The sequence below is a fragment of the Chaetura pelagica genome, unplaced genomic scaffold, assembly GCF_000747805.2.
Source record: "Chaetura pelagica isolate M959 unplaced genomic scaffold, ChaPel_1.0 scaffold431, whole genome shotgun sequence".
Lineage (NCBI taxonomy): Eukaryota > Metazoa > Chordata > Aves > Apodiformes > Apodidae > Chaetura > Chaetura pelagica.
The window spans coordinates 393,837-417,549 of NW_009952162.1; the positions used below are offsets into that span (position 1 = coordinate 393,837).

At 37.4% G+C, this 23,713-nt stretch overlaps 1 protein-coding gene across 1 annotated transcript in view; it reads left to right on the forward strand.

Annotated features, from left to right (window-relative positions):
- The window catches only part of LOC104397307 (contactin-associated protein-like 2), a gene marked incomplete at both ends in the record, with an annotated part of 638,963 nt that overhangs the window by 360,937 nt on the left and 254,313 nt on the right, over positions 1 to 23,713 (forward strand). The window contains one exon of the mRNA XM_010007259.1: positions 21,837 to 21,943. Coding sequence (XP_010005561.1) covers positions 21,837 to 21,943 — 107 coding nt within the window. The remainder of the gene's footprint in view (positions 1 to 21,836; positions 21,944 to 23,713) is intronic.

The window sequence follows — 23,713 nt, forward strand, 5'->3', positions numbered from 1 at the left end:
AGAGTGTGAAATTCTACTAGAGGTGATGCCATCTGTGTTTCTGGTATTAGTTCCCATAATGCCATCTAGATAAGTTGGGATCTAATCAGTATTCTTACATCAAAGAAAAAGAGAATCCTTCATGATAAGGGAAACCAGGTATATGTAAGAGCTGTGCTGTATGTCCCTGGCTAACCAGCTTCATAAAGTTGGACCTGAGTGGATGATTAATTGTCTATGTGTGTATCCTGATAGCTTGCCTGCCCAGCTTTTCCCCACAGGAAATCACTTGCAGATAGGTGGCTTTTCACCACATCTGATTCTGTCTGAGGATCAGTTGTTTGCCTCCTCCTCCTCCAGACCTGCAGATGGTACCAAGGCCTGTCAGTTCAGGTTTCCTATTGCTTCTTCAGTCTGTCTGAACTAATCAGCTACCAGGAGAGAAGTTATTTGAGGTTACTTCTCTGCACATGGTCTTTTACATGTTCTGAGATAGCACTGAAATAGCCCCACCACGTTACAGATTCTTTTCTAAAAAAGGGATTTTTTAAAAGGCTTGTGTAATTTTCCCCACTAAGTACAGCATTTAGCATGATTTGTCTTGCCTAAGGTAATGATAGGCATGGTGCCTCTTTGGCTTCCTCTTTTGAAAGACTCGAAATTAGTGCAAAGATAGAATTAGACTGTAGTTATATATGATGGATGTTTAATGCAGACAATTCTAATACATTTTTGCCTTTTTCGAGTTCTACAGCTAACTTTCAAACCTTCCGTTGTATTGTTTATCCTAAATCTAGCGAATGTTGCAAAGGGGTTGTGGTGAGTGGAAATGTCCATAATTAAATTAAGTGATGTAGTCTTAGGATACTAATCTATTCCTGTACAGTATATTCTATGGGGTGTGCTCAAATGTACTGTTCTCAATATTTTTCATCTACCGTATTTGTAATGTACCAAGATGTAAGTCCTTCTTGGTAAAAAAAAGACAAGAGGAGAGTATGGGAGGGAGGGAGGTATATGTGCAGCTGACATAGAAGCTAAAATGTGCAAAAGCCTTTAGTGGAGTACCTTCAAATGCAAAAAATTAATTCTGCATCTACTAATCTACTGAAGGCTAATTTAACCTTTTGGACTTAATGCAACAAAGTTCCCCCTTTTAACTGCAGAAGTTTCTATTTAGATCTCTTTCGTCGAAGTAAAAACCAGGATGGGTGTGAATGCTATAAAATAGGATAGGAAAAGGAGAGGAAGCTCACCCTTTCAGAGCGAGACTAGAAATGTTTGCACAGTCAGCATCTGGAAGACACTGGCTACCTATAGTGGAACCAGATGTCTAGATTAGACCCTGGAAATCTGCATGTCTTCTCTCTGTTGTTCACATCACTTTGCACCAAAGGACCTTAAAAAAAGCCTTTTACATCCTAGCAACCCAGACCTGATCAGCCTATGTCTGGAAAATGGTATGGTCCCAGATTTGCCAAGGTGTAGCAGGTATGAGATTATCTGAGTACTCCAGAAACTGTTACTCCTGCAGTGGACTGAAAAGGGATGCAGAGCATATAGGAGACTCTACCTGTGGTCACAGTCTGTAAGATTAATTGGGTGCTTGTTGTCATGTTCCTCCAGGCTCCTCATTTGCTCTGCCAGTGTGTCATGATTGTCAAGTCATGACTGTCAGATTGTTAGAGCATGCTGCCATGGTGAAATTAATGTTGCCTGACTATCTCAAAGGTCGGTATTGCAGTGAAATGTGTGGCTCAGACATGGGAAGTGTGAGGGAAGTATTACTCCCTGGTTTGTTAGCTGAGTGTTGTGGCAGAGGAGGCCCTATTTAGAGTGCAGCATTGGCACACCTTAGACAATAGTGGGGAGTGAAGCAATTTTAAAGGCTTTGTTTGAATGCTCCCACCTAGCACCACTTGCCAGAGAGACTCACAGGACCAGGTTACTGCAGCAGCAGCACCAGCATGGCCAGTGAGGGTCCTATGGCTCATGAGCTTGTTCATAGTCATAGCTGGAATTAAAAGCCATGTCTATTAATTAGATTACAGTCATAAACTTTATTAGAACAGTTTATTGGTGAACTATGTGAGATCCTTTGACCCTATCTCTATCTACACTTCAAGATTTTGTTGTGAATATTGTGCAGTAGGAAGTTTCCAGAACATGGCAGAAATTAAAATGTATTAGGATATAAGAGTAACAAATTATGACATCTAAGAAGAGGTCAAAGTGAGACACTGACATTTTAAAGCATATGCTCACACACCTTGAATGTTTCTTGTGAGTAATAAAACTGAGGTACTTATCCCTGCTGGCTGGTAATGATCTTGTGGTATTTTTAGTGTGGACAGCATAATTAAGCTATGTGTCCTAACTTCAGTAACTCTTACCTGCTATTCTTATTTTCTCATGTGCCTTTCACTTGTCTGCAGCATTTCTTGTGCTTTTCTTTTCTTTACCTGGAGTTTCTTTTGCAGGTAAATTAATCATGCATCTTGGACTTTACAATACAGTCAATACTTCACAGCACATACTACATTGTTTTCATTCAATTAAATCCTGTTGAGAGCCTTGGTGTAAACTAAGTGAACTTATGTTTCACTGTTGGGTAACCTCAGAATTCTCAAATACTAGCCTTTTATGACCGTCTGATCCATTACTTCTAATCTAGTAGGAATACTGGCTCAAATGAGGCCTGTACATTGCAGAAGGTTCACAAATTCTGTCAGCTCGGAAGACTCATCTGAGTGCCTCCTAGGATTTAAAACAAAGCAACCTTTTTTTCAACCTACAAGGAAATTAACTACAAATCTTAGTATGTTTTTAAAATCTTAAGTGAATTTATTGGTGGAAATAAGCAAGGGCAACAAGAAAAGATTCCACCAGTACATAAACAGCAAAAGAAAGACTAGGGAAGATGTAGGTCACTGCTGAACAGCATGGGAAAACAAGTGACAAGTAAGAGGCTGAGGTACTGAATGCCTTCTTCATCTCAGTTTTTGCCAGTAAAAATGGCCTTCAGGAATCCTAGGCCCCTCAGACTAGGGTGAAAGTCTGGAGCAAGGAAGACTTACCCTCTGTGAAGGAAGACCAGGTTAGGGAGCACTTTGAACAACATAGAGATACCTAAGTCCATGAGGTCTCACGGGATGAATCCATAAGTACTGAGGGAGCTGGCTGATATAAGTGCAAGGCCACTGTTAATCTGCTGTGAAAGGTTATGGTAATTAGGATACATTTCAGAAGACTGGAAGAGAGAAGACTTTCTTCCTATCTCCAAGAAAAGTAAGAAGGAAGATCTGGGGAACTACCAGCCAGTGAGCCTCAATTTCTGTCCCTGGGAAGGTAATGGAGAATATCCTCCAAACACTCCAAACACCATTTCCAAACACTTGAAGAACAAGGTCATTGGAGGTCATCAGCATGGATTTGGGAAGGACAAGTCATGCTTGATGGGTCTGATAGCCTTCTACTACAAGGTGACTGGCTTGGTGAACAAGGGAGGAGCAATGGATGTTATTTACTTTGTCTTTAGTCAAGCCTTTGCACTGTTTCCCATAAGGTCCTTAAAGGCAAACTGAAGTTTAGTGATAGTGGATAGTGGATAGTGGATAGTGAGGTTGGTTGAATACTAGTTTAAGGGCTGGACCCAGATGGTTGTGATCAATGGCACAAAGTGTAGTTGAGGGCAAGTGACTAGTGGTCACTTGATTGATACTCCAGGTATCAACAATGGGGCCAATACTGTTTAATATTTTCATCAATGACCTGGATGCTGGGACAAAGTGCACGCACCCTCAGCAAGTTTGCAGGTGATACAAAACTGGGAAGAATGGCTGACATACCAGAGAGCTGTACTGACATCCATAGGGACCTGAGAAGGCTGGAAAAATGGGCTGACAGGAATCCCATGAAGTTCAGCAAAGATAAATGAAAAGTCCTGGACTTAGGGTGAATTAACCCCATGGACTAGTACCAGTTGAAGGATGACCAGTTGGAAGGAAACTTTGCAGAGAAGGCCCTGGTGTGTACCAAGCTGGCTGAGAATCTGCAATACATCCTTGTGGCGAAGGCAGTCATCGCTGACCTGGGCTGCCTGAGGAGTATTGCCAGCAGGTTGATGGAAGTGATCCTTCCCCTTTGTTCAGGACTGGTGAAGCCACACCTGGTGTGCTGTGTCCAGTTCTGGGCTCCCCAGTACAAGAGAGACAGGGACATACTGGAGAGAGTCCCGCAAAAGGCCACAAAGATTATTAAAGGACTGGAACATCTCACCTATAAGAAGAGGTTGAGAGAGCTGGTTGTTGAACCTGGAGAAGCTAAGATGTAGTGGGAAAATAGAATGTTATTTTAGAGCAACATTCTCTTTGTTACTTCTCTTTTTCTAAAGCATACATTCACTAGTATTATTTCTGCTTGTCATGCAGGATAAGTTTACTTTTCCTACCTTGTAGATTTTCCAATTAAAACCTGATAATACCTAATAATTTTATCCCATGACTTTACAACTCTTTCTTCAGAATTCTAGCAATCAGTTTCATCAGTGGAGCTTATGGCTTAAATCATAGTTTCTAACCCACCAGGAACCATGTATTCTTATGAGGACTGACATTGTAATGTAAACCACATTCAGTTTTTCACTGAAATTAGTAGCATTTTGTCCTGTTCGACAATAATTCAGAGAGCTATTATTTGTATAGCACCACTATTTATGTTACATATTGCTTAGAAATAATTTATCTCTGTAGCTGAGCAAATTGCAGTATATTTTCACTGCTCTTGCATAAACCTTGCTCTGGTTTGTAGCTGTGATTTCTTAGTTACAATCTCTGCAATATAAATAATGCATTAGTTCATAATTCAAATGTGACCTGTCTTTGCAAGACTGGTGACTCACTATAAAGATCTTTTTGAGTAGCTTGCAAAACTTCAAGCAGATTTTGGTGGCTGATTTATCTCTTCTGATCTGTAACATGTTGTGAAGGTTTGGCTTTTATGTGTTTGACAGTGTTGTGAGGACCCCAAACTGCTAAGTGTCTCTTACTGAAATGAAAGGAAGTGGCTTACAAGAGAATAAGACTGACATGGGCTCTGCTGAATTATCATACTCTAAAATCAGGGACCTAGCATTGTACTTAAAAGACAGGCTTTCTTTTGTGGAAATGCTGAATGACACAACTCATTTCCTCTTCTGCAGCTCTGGTGAGGTTGATTCTTAGAGTTTGGAAAGTATAAAACTTTAAACAGAATCTTTGAATTAAACAGTGTTTTACAGTACTAATCTAAAAAGGTAGAATTAAAGACATGCAATGCAGGGGCAAAGCAGAAGAGTTACACATTTTTTAAATTGTTTTTGTTAGCAAACAGAGTGCCAGTAAGGTCACTCTGATTCTCTACTGTCACTTAACACAGACAGTGTTTTGCACAGACAGTACTCCACAAAGGGTCAAGTGAGAAGGTGTAGTCATATCCATGCAATCCTATTGATACCACTCAAGAGCTCTAAATGAGACAGTGAATCTGTCTTTCCAGCAGCATTTTCTGGTGCAGAGGAGAAAGATTTCCTTCATTGTTCCCCCCAACAGCAAGGCATAGAAGGAGAATTAAAGAAAGGAAGGAAGAAGCCTGGTGAAGGAAGAGACAAATTTAGGGTAGAGACTAGGTCTTTTGGAAGATATCTGGACCCTTATTTTTAGTATAATATTAATCAGATAAATCCAGAGTGTGGAGGTATATACATAAGTGCTTTGAAATGACCTACACACTGCTCCAACAATACCTCATGAAGAGGCAAAAAGCATTCAGAAGTTGCTCCACTATGATGGAAATCAAACTTCAGTCCTCCATTATAGAATACTGAATAAGAGACGACACTTTTTCACTTATCAAATAGCTTGAAGAAACACATTGGTTATTTAAAGATGGGAACCACTATCCACAAATAAATGGCTAAGACTTTTAAGAGTCTTACAGTTTTTAGGGAAAAAAGTCAAAGATGAGCAAGCTCTGAGTTATTAGAATAAGTTAATGGAGAGTACCAGTAATGGTATTTTGAAAATGTGATTCACATTTTAAGTATGGTTTGGGAAGTTTGGTGTGGTATCTGATAGACTGGAGCAGAAAGCCACAGGGGTTACTTCTTTCACACTCATTTCACTTTTCATTGCTTTTTGTTTTTTCTTTGGAAGTATTAGAGAAATACTAATGCCTAGCTATTAAATATTAGTTTGCTCTTATTTCTGAATTGAAGCTTTACACTTCTTATCCATTATAAGCAGGCTAAATTAAACTATGATTAATTCTTCTTAAGTGAGTGTGACAAAGTTTGGTCAATTCCCTGATTTCTGAGGTAGAGAACCATGCACCAGAAGTTATTGAATGTCTTAAGAACTTGTGCATACTATTTAGGAGATCTTGATTCATCTGCTGCCATTTCCAATATAATTTATTTCATAATTTTATAATGAAAAATGTAAAGAATGGCTATATGATGCCTCAGTATGCAATTGCTCATTATGACCTTGATTTCCATGCTCTAAATCTGAACACTGCAAATTAAAATATCATTAACACTGAAATGTGCAATTGCTACAGTAATCAAGGAAGAGAATAAGAAGTACTTTTTTTCCAAACTTGGAACATTTCCTTTTGTTATTGACTATTTTCTGAGATAGCTCTGTAGAAAGCAAAGCTTTCCTTATTTGCCTTTTCAAGCTGGTTCTGCAGAGCTCCAGGTGGTTTCTTTTTCATTAAAAACAGGAACCACAGGCACCTACCAGGGAACCTATCTCAGAAATCCTGTTTTAACAAAGCCTTATAGAATGACTGTGGATTCCACAGGAGACTTTCAAAGCTTTCCTGGCTTATTTCTGTTGGACAATTTCATATAGATAACAAAGCCCTAGTTTAATTTCACCAAGTCAGATTTGTAGCTGCTGATTCATAGAGCTTGCTTTGTCCTTGATCTAGAAACACTTTTCTGACTGCAGTAGAGCATTAGTACTCAGGTTACATCCTAAGCATTGTCACTGCAAGACTTACTCCACCTGTACACTCTGCAAGGACAGGACTAAATTATGCTTATTGGAGGACACCCTGTAAATGCAAACATTCAATGACATTAATAAAATCCCGTGTTCCACAGTTTTTTATTGTATTCTTCAGGATTCTTTCATCTAATCAGCAATATTCATAGCAGTAAGAGGTAGAAAGTTGATCTATACATGTATGATGGTAATAACAGACCTGCAGTAATGTAGCAAGTTGGCTAGATACACTGCTAGTATTGTTAATGTTCGTCAGGACACCAAGTACAAGAGAGCAGGAGAAAACAGTACTTGTTCAGAGGCAGGGAATGGGAGCAGACTAGTATATTTGGAAATCAGGACTTAAAATCAAGTCAGATCAGGATTAAAAAAGAAGAGAATGTGGGCCACATTTTCACATGAGATTCAAAGTACAGTGTCAAAACATTTTGGGTAAAGTAAGGGAAAAAGAAAAAAGGTCATGTATGACCTTGTATGTATGTTCCTGTGGTGCCTGGCCAGAGGTCATTGCAATTGAGACCTTTTGTTACAGGTTACCATATTTATTATTTTGTAACTACTGCTCAGTATAGGCATGACTGAACATCTGGGATACCCCTTCTCTGCACTGATCACTCCTACATTAACTGCTGCTCTTAAATTCAAGTAGACATTTCAGGAAAGAGAGAAGAGCAACAAAGGTCTTCATATCAGCAACATTCGGTAACAAAAAAATTTGACCGCAGGAAGGTGTAATTTCAGCATTTCTGACCAATCCCTTGTATAAAAGAGGAATGAAGCAGCCTGACAAATTTTCAACAAGCTAAAGTTATGGGGTGAGCACAAACTATACAGCAAAATTTTAGAAGAAAGAAAAGGCATTTGTAAGTAAAGCTGCTAATGAAATGGACAGTCTGTTTGCTTAAGGTTATTAATAAGCTAAACCACTTAGTTATTCATTCTGTTAAATGTATCTTTTATAGTGAACAAAAGACTAAGGAGGACTCTGAAAGGCAAATAACCAACTATCATGTCAAGGATTTAATAAGCCTTTTGGTTGCACAAAGTCCACATTGTGTATATAATAATCTTATTTGCTTATCATTTATCTTGGATTATTATCGTAGTAATGCATGCCATTAGCTGCTTTAATCTTACATTACATTAATTTAGATATTTGTGTCCATATTGTATTGAAATGTAGATAGTGATACTTTGTGATTTAATTTTCCTTAAGCAGTCACCTTGCAAAAAATTCTAAAGAAACTAAGACAGCATTTTTATAATACCTGTGCATGATATGTTATATCTCACTAATATTGAACATGAAGCAGGAATTTGTTCTTGTAAGTCAATGGAATAAATAAACTACATGGTTTTGTTTTCATGGTTAATTCTGTAATATTTCATTTTCAAAACTATTGGCTAAAAATGAAGTTTTCTGCAAGGCCTACACCATGTTTATGATATAGTTGGCACTGCTGCAAAAATCATGAAACTTTTCATTGATTAACAATTTTCAAAGTGCCAGCTATATGATAAGGTACCTTCTTCTTCTGTACGTGTGGCACCACATCTCTTTGTATGTAGGTAAATGGATGGCCTTAGCAGGCATCCATGAAACAGTCAAAACATCCAGCTTAAAAAAAAAAATAATTAAAACAAAGAGACTTTTTCAGTGCTAGTACAGAAGTGCAAGTATCCTGAGATGGAAATGAGTTGGTTATATTGTTTCATGGTTCCCACAGCAGTGATGTCCAGATAATTTAGTGCATTGACCATTTATTTGAATCTTACCCAAAGATACATGCACAATGGGAAGAATGGCACTTGAGGCTGCAGTAGTTCATCTCTTCCTCTGCTTCCTGGAGTCTGTGTTGTTTCCTTATTGTCTTGCTTTGATCAGCCCTCCAGTTTCTGTTTTTCTAACAGATTGGTTCCCCCAACAGTGATCAAATTTGTGATTAAACATTTCATTTTCTCCTAATTTCTTTCTCTTAAAGTTTTGTCTTCTCCACACAGTTTCTCCCTGTATCCCATTTTCTTTTTTTCCTATTAATTTTTTTTCTTAGCAACGATACACTCAGTGGTGCATAATCAGTTTAGATTGCTCCCATATCAGATCTAATGACTGTCAGGCTACCTTCTTATTCGCAGTTCAGCTGTCAGGGCACAAGTCAGAGCTGCCCAGCTTCCTTCAACAATTTTCTTGCATACTGCCCCACTCAACTGCTTCAACCCATTGCTCCCCCAAGAAAATATTTGGAACTATACTTTCAGTTTTAATTAGAATCACAGAATCACAGAATCGTTCAGGTTGGAAAAGACCTTGAAGATCATTGTGTCCAACCAGAACCTAACTCTGCCAACCATTAACCTAATGCTACCAATTCCAATACTTAAACCATGTTCCTAAGCACCACGTCTAGAGACTTGGAAGGTGCTATTACTTAGCTTGGTAGAGTGTCAACCACATAGCATGTATGACCTTACATTTTAAAATGAAAATTATTTTAAACTGAAAGAAAAAGACACCCTTTATTTTGGTCATGTTAAATTACATGTTTCAGGAATTTCAACGTTTTCCAACATTTGTTCAAGTTAAGATATTAATCGAATCTGCCCCTTTGTTGAGTACCGTCTGTTTCAACAAAGTGTCAAAAATTTCATTACAAACTGTCTGGAAAACAAAAGCAAAATATTATGTAGGGAATTTTCATACTTTTCCTCTTCTATTTAAAATCTCTAAACCAGCTTGTCCTTACTGTCCTGGAATACTAAGTGCCAGTTGCTTGAGCTGTTGCAGAATCAGTGCTGGCAATATGCTACTATTTATTTCCTCTCTGGCTTATGCTTGCATGCTGAATTTCTGGAGTAAATTTTTGTAACTGAAATACAAACCCTTGAGAAATCAAAGCTTACGATATACTGAAATACTGACAGAGCCGTAACTATGGTGCCCAAACTGTAGTGCTTGAAAAGCAGAAAATTAGCATCCAGTGCCTCCCAACTGCTCTAAATTATAGTCTATCGATTTTTCTATAGGGCAATCACAGGACTATTTAATTAGAACAACAGATTACCAGAAATAAGCTATTTGTAATTGAAGTTAAACATACCAGGATTGTGTCTTTACAATTTTTACAGTCAAATACATGTTATTAAAACTGTTGTATCCTCATTGTTACATTTTCCTTAAAACCAACTTTGCTTTTAATATAAATTGTTTTCTTGAAAGTGTTGCCTATTTTCAGAAGCTTCAAATTGTCACAATTCCTGGAAAAAAGCATGTGTGTATGTTTATGTAGGTTTGTGAACACACACGCACATACATGCATCAACTCACACCTATTTATTACTTCAACAGTAAACCTTCTGGCTTCTAACAGTTCATTGCACAAGTTCTAGGTAATAAATGAGTTGTTTATTACCTATTGTACATATCTCTTTTCAGCAAATTGAAAATGAGTTGAATAATAGGTTGTGAGTAGAGCATTGTCTTGGTATATTTATCACAGAGCTGTGACTGCACTGCAGTAGAGCTGCTAATTCATTGGCACATCCTTGCTTTTGATGTTTTTAAAGTAGAGAACAACACTCATTATACTGCAATTTATAAAAATCTTTTAGAGCTTCTATAAAAGAACATAATACTGATGTGCGCTAAGGACACACACAGAGGACAGGTGTATAATACAGTTGAACCTATACGCGTTATATTTTATACATGGTATTTTAGCTGAGCATATTGCTGTTTGTGGTAGATGGCAGAATCGTCACAGTAAAGGAGAAAAAGCAGATTGTGTAAATTTTTGCAAGTGATACAATAATGCTCCATGACTATCTGGGGGATTATAGTGTATTGTAACAGATAACTTATTTCTGTGTTACTATTTATTGTAATTGTTGTTCCTGATGACTGCAGTGATAGAAAGGAGAAAAGTCTACTGTGGTAACATCCTGTGCAAATATAATTAAAAATACTTTTCTTGATCCAAAAATATTCTGAACCAAAATGATTGAAATGCTGAAAAATGTGAATAGAGAAAGGGGAAAGGGTTACAAGTAAATATGCACATTATGTTGCCTCTAGTGAATGATGAACATGCATCAAAAAGGTTTGTGGTTGCATTGGTCAGCTCAGGGTAACTGTTCTGTGTGAAATAAACAAACCGCATGTGAATGCCATTTTCATCTGATGCATTCATGGTTCATCCAACTCAAATTTCAATTCATAACTCAGAGAACCCAGTGTATGTATCCCTGGCAACGTTTAGGAAACTAGGTGTCTTGGAGGATGTACAGGAGGAAAAGCATGCTAACCTCAGCTGTTCCTCCACACTCCAGTGGAAGTAACTAAAAGTCTTTGTAGGTTCATTATTGCTCTACCAAGAAATAAGGAAGATTTGAGTTTGTCTTTGGGGCACGAGAAATTAGCATCCACGTTTGATGTGTTCTGCTTGGAATTTGATTACAAAACTGGCATTTATGCCAGTTGTCAGTAACAACTATCTCAGAAACAATAACTTCCATTTCACTTTTGCTTCATTGCATGGACTTTGTCTTTTGCTTTACTATCTAGATTATGTTTTTCTTATGAAGGGGAAGTACCTTCACTGTTTAGGCAAAAAGTGTTTTCTTATAGCACAGACTCTTCTGGTCATTCTCATTGCTGGAACCATCCACTAGAATTAATAATTTATACTTTAAACAATGCAAAATCCATAGGTTCTGTCAAGACACGAGGATTTATCCTAGCTTATCTCCAAATCAGTGCTTGTAAGATCTTGAAAGGAAGCTTCCACATTGTGTCTGTCACAGTGAAGAAAGTGGCCAGATTCCTGACAGTAATTGTGGGAAGGAGTAAAATACAAAAAGATGGTAGTTTAGATGAATCACAAGTAATTCTTGCCAGGCAAGTAAAAGAGCATGTGCTGTTCTGAGCTTTTAGGTGTACCACTGTTTTGTAGTTTTTATACACAGAATCAGTTAGGCAATCTGCACTTTGCAAGACCAGCATCACTTCAGCCTTGCTAAATCATGTTTTACCTCAAATTTCCTTTAAACCACAATGCCATAACAGTTAGGATAATTTTCAAAAAGCTCAACTCAAACAAAAGGTTAAAAAACACATCTCCATATCATTATGTCACAGACAGTCTAGTAACATAGGATGCTGAGCCACGATCATACTTAGATCAACAGCAGTTGTTGACTTCTTAAAACTCCCATGATTATCAAGGTGATTAATATGCTATAAATTTCCAAAGCAAGACATATTTAACAGTTGTGCTTTTTTGCATATGATGCATCAGCATTTTTATCACCTAATTGAAGATCAACATGAGGTAGCTCTTGCCCTGATTAAGACACTAGGGACCAAAAGAACTAATGCAAAAGATGAGATCTGTTATGGTGTGCACGAAGGAGTGCCCACATTTGATTGACACAGCAAGGGGCTTTTAGTACAAAATCATCCATCAGTTTAATATTTATCTTTATGACTGAGCAATTCTTTACATTATGAGAAGAAACATAACAATTTCTAATTTTCAGTTTCTTTATTCCCCAAAAGAAAAATTTAGTCATAAACTCATTTGAAACAATAATCTATAAAATTCTGTATTTGCCTGATGATTCAATGCATGAAGACTCATATTTATTAGAGTGAAATATACTAGTCACTGTTGCGTATTATATAGGCTGCTCACTGGTCTATGTGCTATGATAATTGTTCTAAAGGACAAACTTTCACCAAATGTCTAACATGGATTGTAAAGTGAATTTCATGTCATATAGTCTGAGGAGCTGTGTTTGATTCAAGCTGTATAAATGCAGAAACAATAAATAATAACAAGACACCAAATAATCAATTTTATGGTTTGTTCTCAAGCCCAGCCAGTATGTTCTTCTTTACCTATTGGAAATAGCAAAAGAGAGGTGGTTACACAAATACAAAATCAATCCAGTCATATTTTGTTCTGTGCAATACTTGACAAAGTTTAAAGATTTCTTTAGAAATCTAGTGAGTAAAACCATGAGAATCTTCTGGGGATTCTTAGTGCTTAACACAACTTCTTATATCCCCAAGAGAGCAGAATTGTGCCATATTGGCAAAGTTACGATAGTGACTAACTGCCACTTCTTCTACATGGTTGTCTAAATAATAAACTCAAATACACCAGTCCAAAACAATGTTACACAGAGTAGCTCTCATCTGCTCTAGAAATCCTTAACCTCCTTACTAACCAGGCAGTGCTCTTCACAGGGTAATGGAAAAAGTTAAATGAAAAGCCATGGCGGTAGATCATATATAGTAGTGGGCCTTTTGTAGCAGTTTATTTTTCCTTCTGTTTTGACCCATTTAATAGACTTAAGGTAGTATTTAAGGTAGATGCAGATATTATTATGTACAGCACCTGAAGACCTTGCCGTGAGTTTGCCAGCTAAAACATTGTGCAACAGAAATTGTCTTTTTAATCTAGCTTAATTTGTGTATTTATCAATTTGAGATTTTATCCTCTGCCTCTCTAAGATTATCACAGCATTGTCCCATTTATGGCTTGACAACTGGATGGAACCCATGGGCTACCTCCACCCAGTGTATCTGAGTTTTCTGCCCTGCCCCTGATGAGATGGAGGCTAGCTGAACAAGTGCTGCCCAACACGTCATTTCCTCCTGCCACAGCTCCACACAGAGCTGGTCTCCTGTTAACATGAAGCAATTGCAAGAAACCCACAGAAGGGGTACCAGGGCTGGGAAATTCCCACCTGCTACCAGATGCAGTAGATTCACCTTCCTTCAGCAAAAGTGGCAACAGTTTGGGTTGGACAGTGAGGTTCAGCCATCAGCTATCATATATCCTAGGTTATGCATAACAGGTGCAGCAGGCTTTCTGGAACAAATGCAGGAAAACGGGTTGTCCAGCTTTTGTGATTGTTAAGTGGAATCAGCTTAGTTTAATTTTAAGGAGCTAAATTGTGAAGTGCTCTGAAAATTAAAAGTGGTAGAGAAGAAAAGAACAGTAAGTCTCTACATTGTCGTATACAAAATCTGCATAAATCCAAGAGGGTCACTTAATCCAAATGAGCTAGCTCTGGTATTTTCCTTTATGCATTAGTCATTCATTAATTGTTCTAATGCAAACAGCTTAGAATAGCACCGTATTGGTCTGAAGATAACACTGAAAAATGGTTTGGCAGCCTTTTTCTAGGAATATGCCCTAAAGGAATTTTGCTTAACCAAATGTCAATGCATATTTTAATACTGATTTGCTCTTTGTAAATCACAGTCTTTAAAAGTGCCAAGCATTTTTCTTTGATCTCATGACAAAAGAAGTTTTATAATGTCCACAAAAGAAACATGAAGACCTTGTATTACAGTAAGTGATAAAGGCTAGGTCTTTCTTGGTTCAGGAAGGTGTGTTTAATTTTGCCACTGTAAATTATATGTATCTTTGCACAATTAGGTTAGAAGTCAGCAGCAAATGAAACTTGTTTGGGAATTATTGTTAATCTGAATAAATTTTTCATTCCCATCTACTTTTTGTGTTGCCTTGTATAGGAGATCCAAATCCTTTTGCTGAGAATCTCAAAGTCTCTTGTTACTTTGTAAGAAATAATAAAGAATCTTAAAGGTCAGTTGTTTTTACTTTTATTTAGGATATTCTGAAAATCAGGGGCTCTCTATGGAATTGGTAATTTTGTTCTGAGGTTAGTAGTGTAGGACTCTGCAGTAGCAGTGTGTTCTTAATTGGATTATCTTATTGGTCAGTACTGCTTTTCCCATGATAAGTGGAATGCATTCTATAGCTCATTAAAGAGCAATATCAGTGCAAATAGATGCATATATTTTTAATATTTTTTGTGATTTTGTTACTGGTTTGCAGTATGTATTTTAAGTAAGCAACTAGTGATTCAGACTACCAGCTGGAAGCATTACTTATTGCTCTTACAATTATTTTTTTTCTTGTTTGTTGTTTTATAGACCTAATCTGTCATGGTCTTCTTAAGTAGTCAGATAACACTCTACAGTAAAAAATGGTTAATTTTTAAACACACTGTAATAGTTTTTGTGTGGGTATGAATGAAGATAGACAGTGACAGAACATCATACACAACGGTAGCATTATGCATTTTGCAAGAAATGGTGATAAAGGTTATGGATTTTAAAGAGGTGTTTGGAGGCAATAAAAAGGGCAGCAAATGGAAAAACATTGTAAGACTATTAAAAACAACTTATAATAGTTTTAGGCAGAGAAATAGACAGAAAAGTGGAACAGAAACTATTTGGGAGAGAAATGAGAGGTGAGGTGTAAGCAGGAGCAAGATTAGATAGGAATTTGATGACTAGAAGGAGAAAGTTGAAATTAATGTTAAGAATAATTCAACAGCTTACATTCCTGTGCAAAAACCTTTAACACTTTTTTTACTCTACAGAAATTCTCATGCTGTCTTTATCACTGTAGCATTTGAGTTCTTTCCAGTACAGTAGCAGGCAATGTGTGTCAAATATCTCTTGTGTGTTCTTCATTCCCTCTTTTTGACTTTGCAGGTGGGGAGAAATTACACAGGTGAATGTTTTGTTTTGATGGTGTTTCTTGGCTTGGTTGTTTCTAATGTATATATACAGAGAGTTAGTTTATATTTAGGTTACATGTACACACACAAAGCTGCATTTTGCAGCTTTCTAGAGATGGAAGTGTGAAGGGGAAGCAGGAAAGGAAAAGGAAAGAAAAAAAAGGGAAAGGCCTGTATTAGACATCAGAGAATAGTGAGATTTGTGGTGGTTCTTGAGTCCTGAGGGACTGTATTAACAGTCTATGTATGGCTGTCTTGAAATTCAGCTTCCTGGACAAGATAATTTTTATCTTCCTGCTCATATGAATGCTAAACCTAGGAATTGAACTCAATTACCATATACCTTGAGCACAGTTTGCCTGGGGAAGCTCGTTAATGTATTAAATGACAATGCCCTGGGGGTTATAGGCCTCAAAAGACTGAGGTAGAGACTGAAACCTGTTGACTTAGAAGTTAAATAGCACAGTCACAACACCAAAGAAAATACAGTTGTCGCGATCCACGACCTATTATATCTCCTTTTTGGAGTGTATTTAGCTTGTCAGGATCTGCTGAGAGGTCTGCACGTGGCGATCGCCTCTCACAGAAGAGCAGTGGCTTCGGCACTGAATTTTCGAGTGAGACACTTGCTCAGTGCTTACTAATATTTCCAATAACAGCAGCCAATCCCCAATTAGAATTTACGAATGCACGGTTTATTGTGGGGAAAACAAAGCCATTTGGGGCAGGAGGTTCAGAAAGGGTAATTAAAGCACATACGAGCTGTGAAATATAAGCATCAAATAACAAGAACTTATGTCTTAATACTTATATATGGGTACACCTTGTCTGCACACCTTATTTACTTATTTATGAGGAAAGGAGGAGGAGGGATATGCCCGACCCTGGTCCCGTATAGGGTCGCTGTGGCTCCTCCCCCGCAGCAGCTCTGTGTCCTGTCCGTCCGTCCCCCCCACCCCGAGAGGGTTCAGTGCCACGTGAGCAGCCATCTTTAAGTCAGGTATGTCTGCTGACCTAAAGGGCATTTCATGTTCGTGTGAGGAAATACCTGGTCCTTCACACTTCACCCCGTGGCCTTTGGGGCAGCAGGCTTTATAGTCTCTGCTTTTAGGAAAAGAATCGAGTCTTTGGCCACAAAGTGTTACTTTTCTTCTCTCCTTGGAACTCCAGCTCAAGTCGGGCTATTATGTGAAAATGTTCTCCTTGCAACATTGGATTTCCCTCTTATGGATGTGTGTAACAAGTATCAAAGAACAAAACAAATAGCATTAGCAACAATTCTATATTAAAGTGAAAATCAATGCCAACAGCACAAAGAAGTTCCAAGTCCCCATTTTTGTTTTGGACAAGTCTTAACACATTTTGCCAATCTTTTGGAGGACTTTCCTAATATCCTAATATTTCTTCCTAATATCTAACCTTAATCTACCCTCTTCCAGTTTAAAACCCTTACCCCTTGTCCTGTCACTACATGGCCTTATAGAGAGCCCCTCCCCAGCTTTTCTGTAAGACCCCCAAAGATACTGGAAGGCCACTGTAAGGTCTCACTGGAGCCTTCCTTCTCTCTGAACAATCCCAATTCTCTCAGCCCGTCTTCATAGCATAGATGCTCCACCCTTCCTCTAGACTCGCTCCAACAGCTCCATGTCCTTCTTGTGTTGGGGGCTCCAGAACTGTATGCAGTACTCCAGGTGGGGTCTCATAAGAGCAGAGTAGAGGAGCAGAATTAACTCTCTGGACCTGCTGGCCACACTTCTTGTGATGCAGCCCAGGATTCAGTTGGCTTTCTGGGCTGCAAGTGCACATTACTGGCCTATGTTGAGGACATTATTGAACATCAGCTGAAAAGGAATGGAAGGGCATGGGTTTCATTTAGGACTAGAAATTTGGTCTCTTTCTTTGGTCTGTGTTGTGGAGGACTGGAAAACAGATTCTAGAGGATACAATTAGAATATTTAAAATAAAAGGAGCTGAAAGTCTGTGAGTTGCCTCCTGCCTCAGCTGAAAGCAAGGCAACAACAGGTATACCAGTTATTAGAGCGGAAAACTGCTAATATTCCTCAGATAAAGTATTGGTAATGAATCATCAAATAACAAAGAAATGAAGGAGTAGTAATTGCTCGGAAGAATAACAGAGTAAGCAGGCACCAAGAATACAACAAAACCAATTAGGGAGCAATTGGGAAGACAGCCCTGTTTCATAATACTAACATGTCATATTGCAGCCCTAAAAAAATGCATGGTTTTGTGTCATTAGGTAACAGAGTTAACCTCATGTAAGTTCAAAAATGGACAGAGGCAGATCCAGATCACTAGACACCTATTAGTCTGACTTCAGTAGTCTTATTAAGCTTTTGCAGAAATAAAGGAAAGAATAAATAAATACTTGAAAGTAAGTGAAAGGTAGAGTGAAATGCAGCAAGTCGTTTTGAAGTAAATTGTTCAAGATTAGTCTGATCTTCTCTGATAAAGCACTGTAGATTTTTCTGAGAGAAGAAATGCAATATATCTAGTTTGTCAGATGTCAATAAAACATTTGATATGCTGTAATGATGGAAATTATTAGCTAAACCAGGGAAGATGAGGTTTGAGAGAGGAATTACAAAGTGAGTTGTGATCTGGCAAATGGAATTGCCTCACAGCTTATACTGATGGTTTAACAGCTGGCTGAGTGCTCAGAGACCAGTGCCAGAGCTGAGCCTGTTTAATGCTTTGACCTTGGCTCAAAATTAGGAATATTTTGATGAAATGTGCTGATGATACAGAAAAAGAAGCAGAAAGATTTGGATGACACCATGGAAGTTATACTACAGAGTAATGCTGTTAACAACAGTAACAAGAATTTCTGTGTAAAGATGGAGCTTGTTGGTTGGAAGTGATTGAAGAGAAGAAGGTTGGGAAAGTATTTAATGTATTCAGCAATCTCAGGATGACTTTGAGCCACTATTCAAAGATAGTCAGAAAAATAGTATATATCAAGCAAAATAATTTCAACAGAGAAATAAAAAAATGTTGATTTGAAATCACAAAACTTTGGTAAGGCTTCCAGAATACTGATTAGATCAGAAGTGCAAGTATGAAGAGAGCTAAGAGGAAGAGAAAATCTGTTTTCTGACAGGAGAGTTTTTTTCATAAAAGCACCAGCTGAGAGAAATTATGATTGCTCTCTAAAAGTCATCAGATGTAAATCCCAAAGGACAAAAGTTGTTTAAGACACAAGTGAATAGCATCTGTAAATTGTCTATGGATTAATTTTGAGGTGGAACTTAAGTGTTCCACACTTGAAAGGGATGAAGTGCTAAACCTGCCTTTCAGAAGGAGCCATAGATCAAGAAAGTTCTCAAAATGGAGTCAGATTTTCTAACCAGCTGTACTTAAAATGTAAGTGTCCACAGTGGGGAGGGACACAAATTGGTAACTAGGAATGTAACTTCTAGTTCTTTGTGTTGGGTCAGCTTCAGCTTCAGAGCCTGGTTCAGAAGGAAATGCAGTTTTGCAGTTAATTTGTTTTTTATGTAAGAAACATAGCCTTTTAATATAAATGACCTGCAAATCAAGCATGTGTTAGTTTTAAGTGTATAAATGTTGTGCATATACTGAATGATTTGTGTATATATTGAAAGCACGAAGTAGATAAACTATATGATCGCATATGTTTAAATAATTTTAAAAATAGAAACTTCTTAGCAAGATATGTACTGAAATACATAAGCAAGGTACTGATAATATCAGCATTCATATGTTACCATCACTCTATGACAAGAGAAGTGTTTGAAAGATAATGGAGTTTACATTTCTAAATTATATTCCTCTTGATACGCCTTCTGAATTAAAAAAGAGTGTTTTGGTAATTCTTTCATTCTGGTTACCCAGAATTTCCTGTACACTTGTATGATAATGGGTAAGGTTTGTCCAGTAAGTGGACACATGAGCATCACATTATGTTGCAGAAGATTGCTAGTGGATTTAATGGAAAAATTAATCTTATAATTCTATCCGATAAAATAAACTTACAGAAAATTGAGGGGGGAGGGAGGTCTTAAGGAAGTGATCCTTTAAGTTGATTCAAACTCCAGTTTTCACTAATACTAAGATACTGCTTGCTCCTTATTTTTACCGACATAATATTAAGAATAGGTAAAAGCAGATGAGTAAAGAAAAAAATTTTCAGATACAGACTAGGCTAATCCAAGCATCATGCTAGAAGTATAAAATTATCATCAGGGAATTGACTGAATATCTTTGGTTTTATGACTTAATATTCTCCATCAAATGATGCAGATAAATATCTGTTTTTTATATTTCCCTAGATTAAGTTGTTTACCTCAGTTATATAGTCAACAATGCAATATCTTTCCTAGTTATGGTACAATAAAAGAAAGTTATACCACATTGAAATGTCAAAATAGTTGCTGGCATTGTGTGTGAGACCCCTGGCAAATTCTCATAGCATAATGTTTAGTTTGGTCATTGGAAAAATTCTTCTAAAGTGAAGTGTGTTCAAATCTGAATCAAGTAGAAAATAGGTCAAAAGCAGTTCTTCTGAAAGGCTAGAAAAATACAAAACCATACTCATATTAAAGAACTTTTGTAGACGTTTATATCCTTGAATAAAAGTTACTTTTGTGAGATTACATTTGAAATGTCACTGCCTTCTGCTTTCCCTACTCTTGCACCCACCAGCTATGGATTCACATAAATTGTTAATCATTTGGGTATTTAGAAATGTGCTATTATATGCTCTTTTTTTCTCTTCTGTGATGTTGAGAACACAACAGAAAGTTATCACCTGTTAGCTGAATAGCTAATCAGCTCTATCACTGCATTTAGCCTGCCACACTTACAATACTAAAAAAGTGCACTTAAGCCATGTAGAAAACATAATGTATTCAACTGTGATAATAATTTAAGGTCATTTCACTGTGTTTTCCTGTGAAAACAATAATTTTAAATGCTTTGTTTCTTGCTTTAGGAGAGCATTTTTTAAGCATTAGTTTTAACCAAGCCAGTATTTTCTGATCTTGAAAAGAAAGAATGGGTACCTTTGAATTCTGCAGGCTGTAGAGATGTAAAACATCTCTATTGTGTATATCTGAGGTACTTGTACTGACATGTGTAAAACTAATTTTTTTTTATAACTATGAGTACACAATGTTCCTGTCTCTAATGCATATCATGACATAGGTTATTCCTGGTAATTGTGGTAATTGAGTCAGGTATGGCAATGCTGTTAATTAGAACTTGAGGAATATGAGAACGTAAGCTTATAAGGAGTTCACCCAGATATTTTCAGTTTCAATAAATTACTACATAGGAAAGGAAAGCTGTCCTTGGGTATTATTTAATGGAGTAGTATTAGCTATCACAGGAATATTATGAAGTTCAGATTTATGTTAGAGATAAGCACACTTAATTTGTAATGCATTTATGAAAATATCTTTTTTGTCTTAATAGGGATTCTCCTATTTTTTATTTTTCATGTCATAATAAAAAAGCATAGTTCATACATTAGATTTGGCCAGCACAACATGAAAGAGAAATTCCTTTTGTTCTTGATAAAAAATGCAGAACCTGTACTGAGTTTGACTGGAACAAATGTAATATTAAAAAAAAAAGAAAGAAAAAAAAAAAGTGAAATAACATTTCAAAGCTCTCTCAAAGGAAAGAAATTGAATAGTATTGAAGGTGAAAGTAGATGGCAATTCCAATTTTTAACTATCATTGATAGGAAAGAAACTGGCCAAACTCAAATCTTTGAAATCACATTTAGATAATATTTCAAACAATAACTGTATGTTCTGCTATAACTTTTGGGGTTTTATACTTACTTGTTTGTTTGTTTTAATAATGCAGCACTAGTAATTTCCATCCTAGCCAGCAGGCAGTCTGCCTCCTATTTATCCCATTGCTGGCAACAGAAAGATAAATAACAGTTCACTCACGTTCTTTCTTTAACTTCCAGTTACTTGTGGGGCTAGAGTCCTTGAGGCATGGCACCACCTGCACAGCAGAAGGAGATGTGACTTGTGATGTTCTTTTTGTTTTGACAGCTAAATACCAGCACCTTGATGAATCATCTTTTGAGCAGTTGTGTGTTCAGGTATAAATCCTGTTCATCAAAAGTAACAATGGTTAATTACCAGGCAAGGACATGATACACTACTACTTGGGCAGCTCACAATTTATCTGTGTGCAAATCTTGATGCTTATTTAGGTTTTTCTTTCTGTCTTTGCATCTCGTCCTGACAGGTGTGTGCCCAATCACTGTGAACATGGTGGCAAATGCACCCAGACGTGGGACAGCTTCAAGTGCACTTGCGATGGAACTGGATACAGTGGCGCCACTTGTCATAACTGTAAGCTGTCCTGCAGGTTTGGAATTGCAGTGGAGTAGGGAAGACACTGATGTCTTTTGGTTGAGATAAAAAGGCAAAGCCTTTCTCTCCGGTTGTTAAAGATCCTTGAAACCTTTGTAGGTTTATATACACATTAGAAATACATCCCCTTGTAGGTAGAGACTCCAGCAGCCTCAGTCAGCCCATTGGCTGGCCCTGGATCCCAAACTCTGCAGCTGCTGATGCCTGGACACTGGATGGTGCAGTGGGGTATTATTTGGGATCCCCCCTGTGCACTTTTATGGGTGTGTAGATGGGCTTTTAAGACATAACATAATTTAACTTTCTTCTTGAGTCTCAAAGACAAGTAGCAAGAACAAACAGATGGCATCACTTTTCTGAAATCACATGTATTATGAAGGAAAGAAATAATAAGTCAAGGAACTGGGAACATTTCTCTTAATAGGATTTTCACCTGCTTTTTATAGATAAAACAGTACGATAAGGCAAGTGAAAGGCACTGTTGGACTGGTATCAAAAGAGGGGTTGGGACAATATTGTCCCATCTTTCACTATGGAGTGAATAATGTGTAGGGTTTACAGCTGTCCAGGTCATTTAAAGACAGATCATTCGAGAATCCTTACTCTTTACATTCAGGCAAGGTTATTAACTTAGATGGCTAAGCTTTTGTTTGGTTTTGTTTCGTGTTTGTGTTAAAAGAACATAAATTTAGTTTTTACCATGTGTGCTGCTATACTTTTAGAAACCTTTTTTTTAAAAAAAAGAAGACGGAGCAGCAAGATACTCACTTAATAGATATGCTGTCAGAATATGTGAAGTCTTAATGTCTTTCTGTAGTATAGAACGTAATTGCACAAAAATGAGTGGAAGCCAAAAATTATAGCATCAAGCTATATAGCCTGAGATAATGTTAACTCTTCCTTTATTGAGAAGACAAGGGCTATTGGCATTTACAGGAGCATGTTCCATCCATGTTTACAGTATTAGGTACAGATGCAAATACTGAGGGGATTTTTTGAAGCTGGCCAAAGGTTCTAGTTATAGTGTCCTGAGGTCTGAGGCCTCAGCTCTGCTGCAGTGGTACTTACCTTTCCTACCTGGGCAGTGTGTATGTGTACTCAAACATCCTTGGTGTGGTGCCTTTTGCTTTTGAGTTCTGATCTTTGTGGCAACAGCAGTACAGAAGAGGTGTTGGAGGAGGTGGGAAGTTGGAACAGTAACTGGTGAGTGGGGTTAAAATGGCTGAAATAGATTTTAAACAGCATTGCAGGTTGTATGAAAAAGCTGTAAAATTTAACAGGCGTCATGATTCTGTGGAGCAGAAAAGTGGTTACGTGCAGGTAGCACTTGTTCAGTACCACTATATATTTCTTTTTTCAATGTATGTTTTCATGGTGGTTAGGGCATTTCTCAAAGGGATTGGAGTCGAGACTACATTAGTGGGGCTTGTAACCACATAGCAGATGATTTTCATGAATTTGAATTTTGCTGAACTTAAAGGAACATGGTAATTCTGTGTTAGTGAAGGTGTTTTTTTTCCAGTGAATTGATTTAGCTTCGATCAGGGAATTCAACACTTTCTTGAGCTTTTGACCTGAAATAAGGCAATACTTTGCAGCCTCAACTGAATTTCAGATCATGGTTTTAGGTTTCTTTGAAGTTGAAATTCAAAGACAAACTCAAGGGATGAACTCCTTGAAGTGAAGTGGAGAAAGATGTTTGCATGAAATCCTTGTAAATGAAAATGGCTTTGTTCCATACAGGTCTGA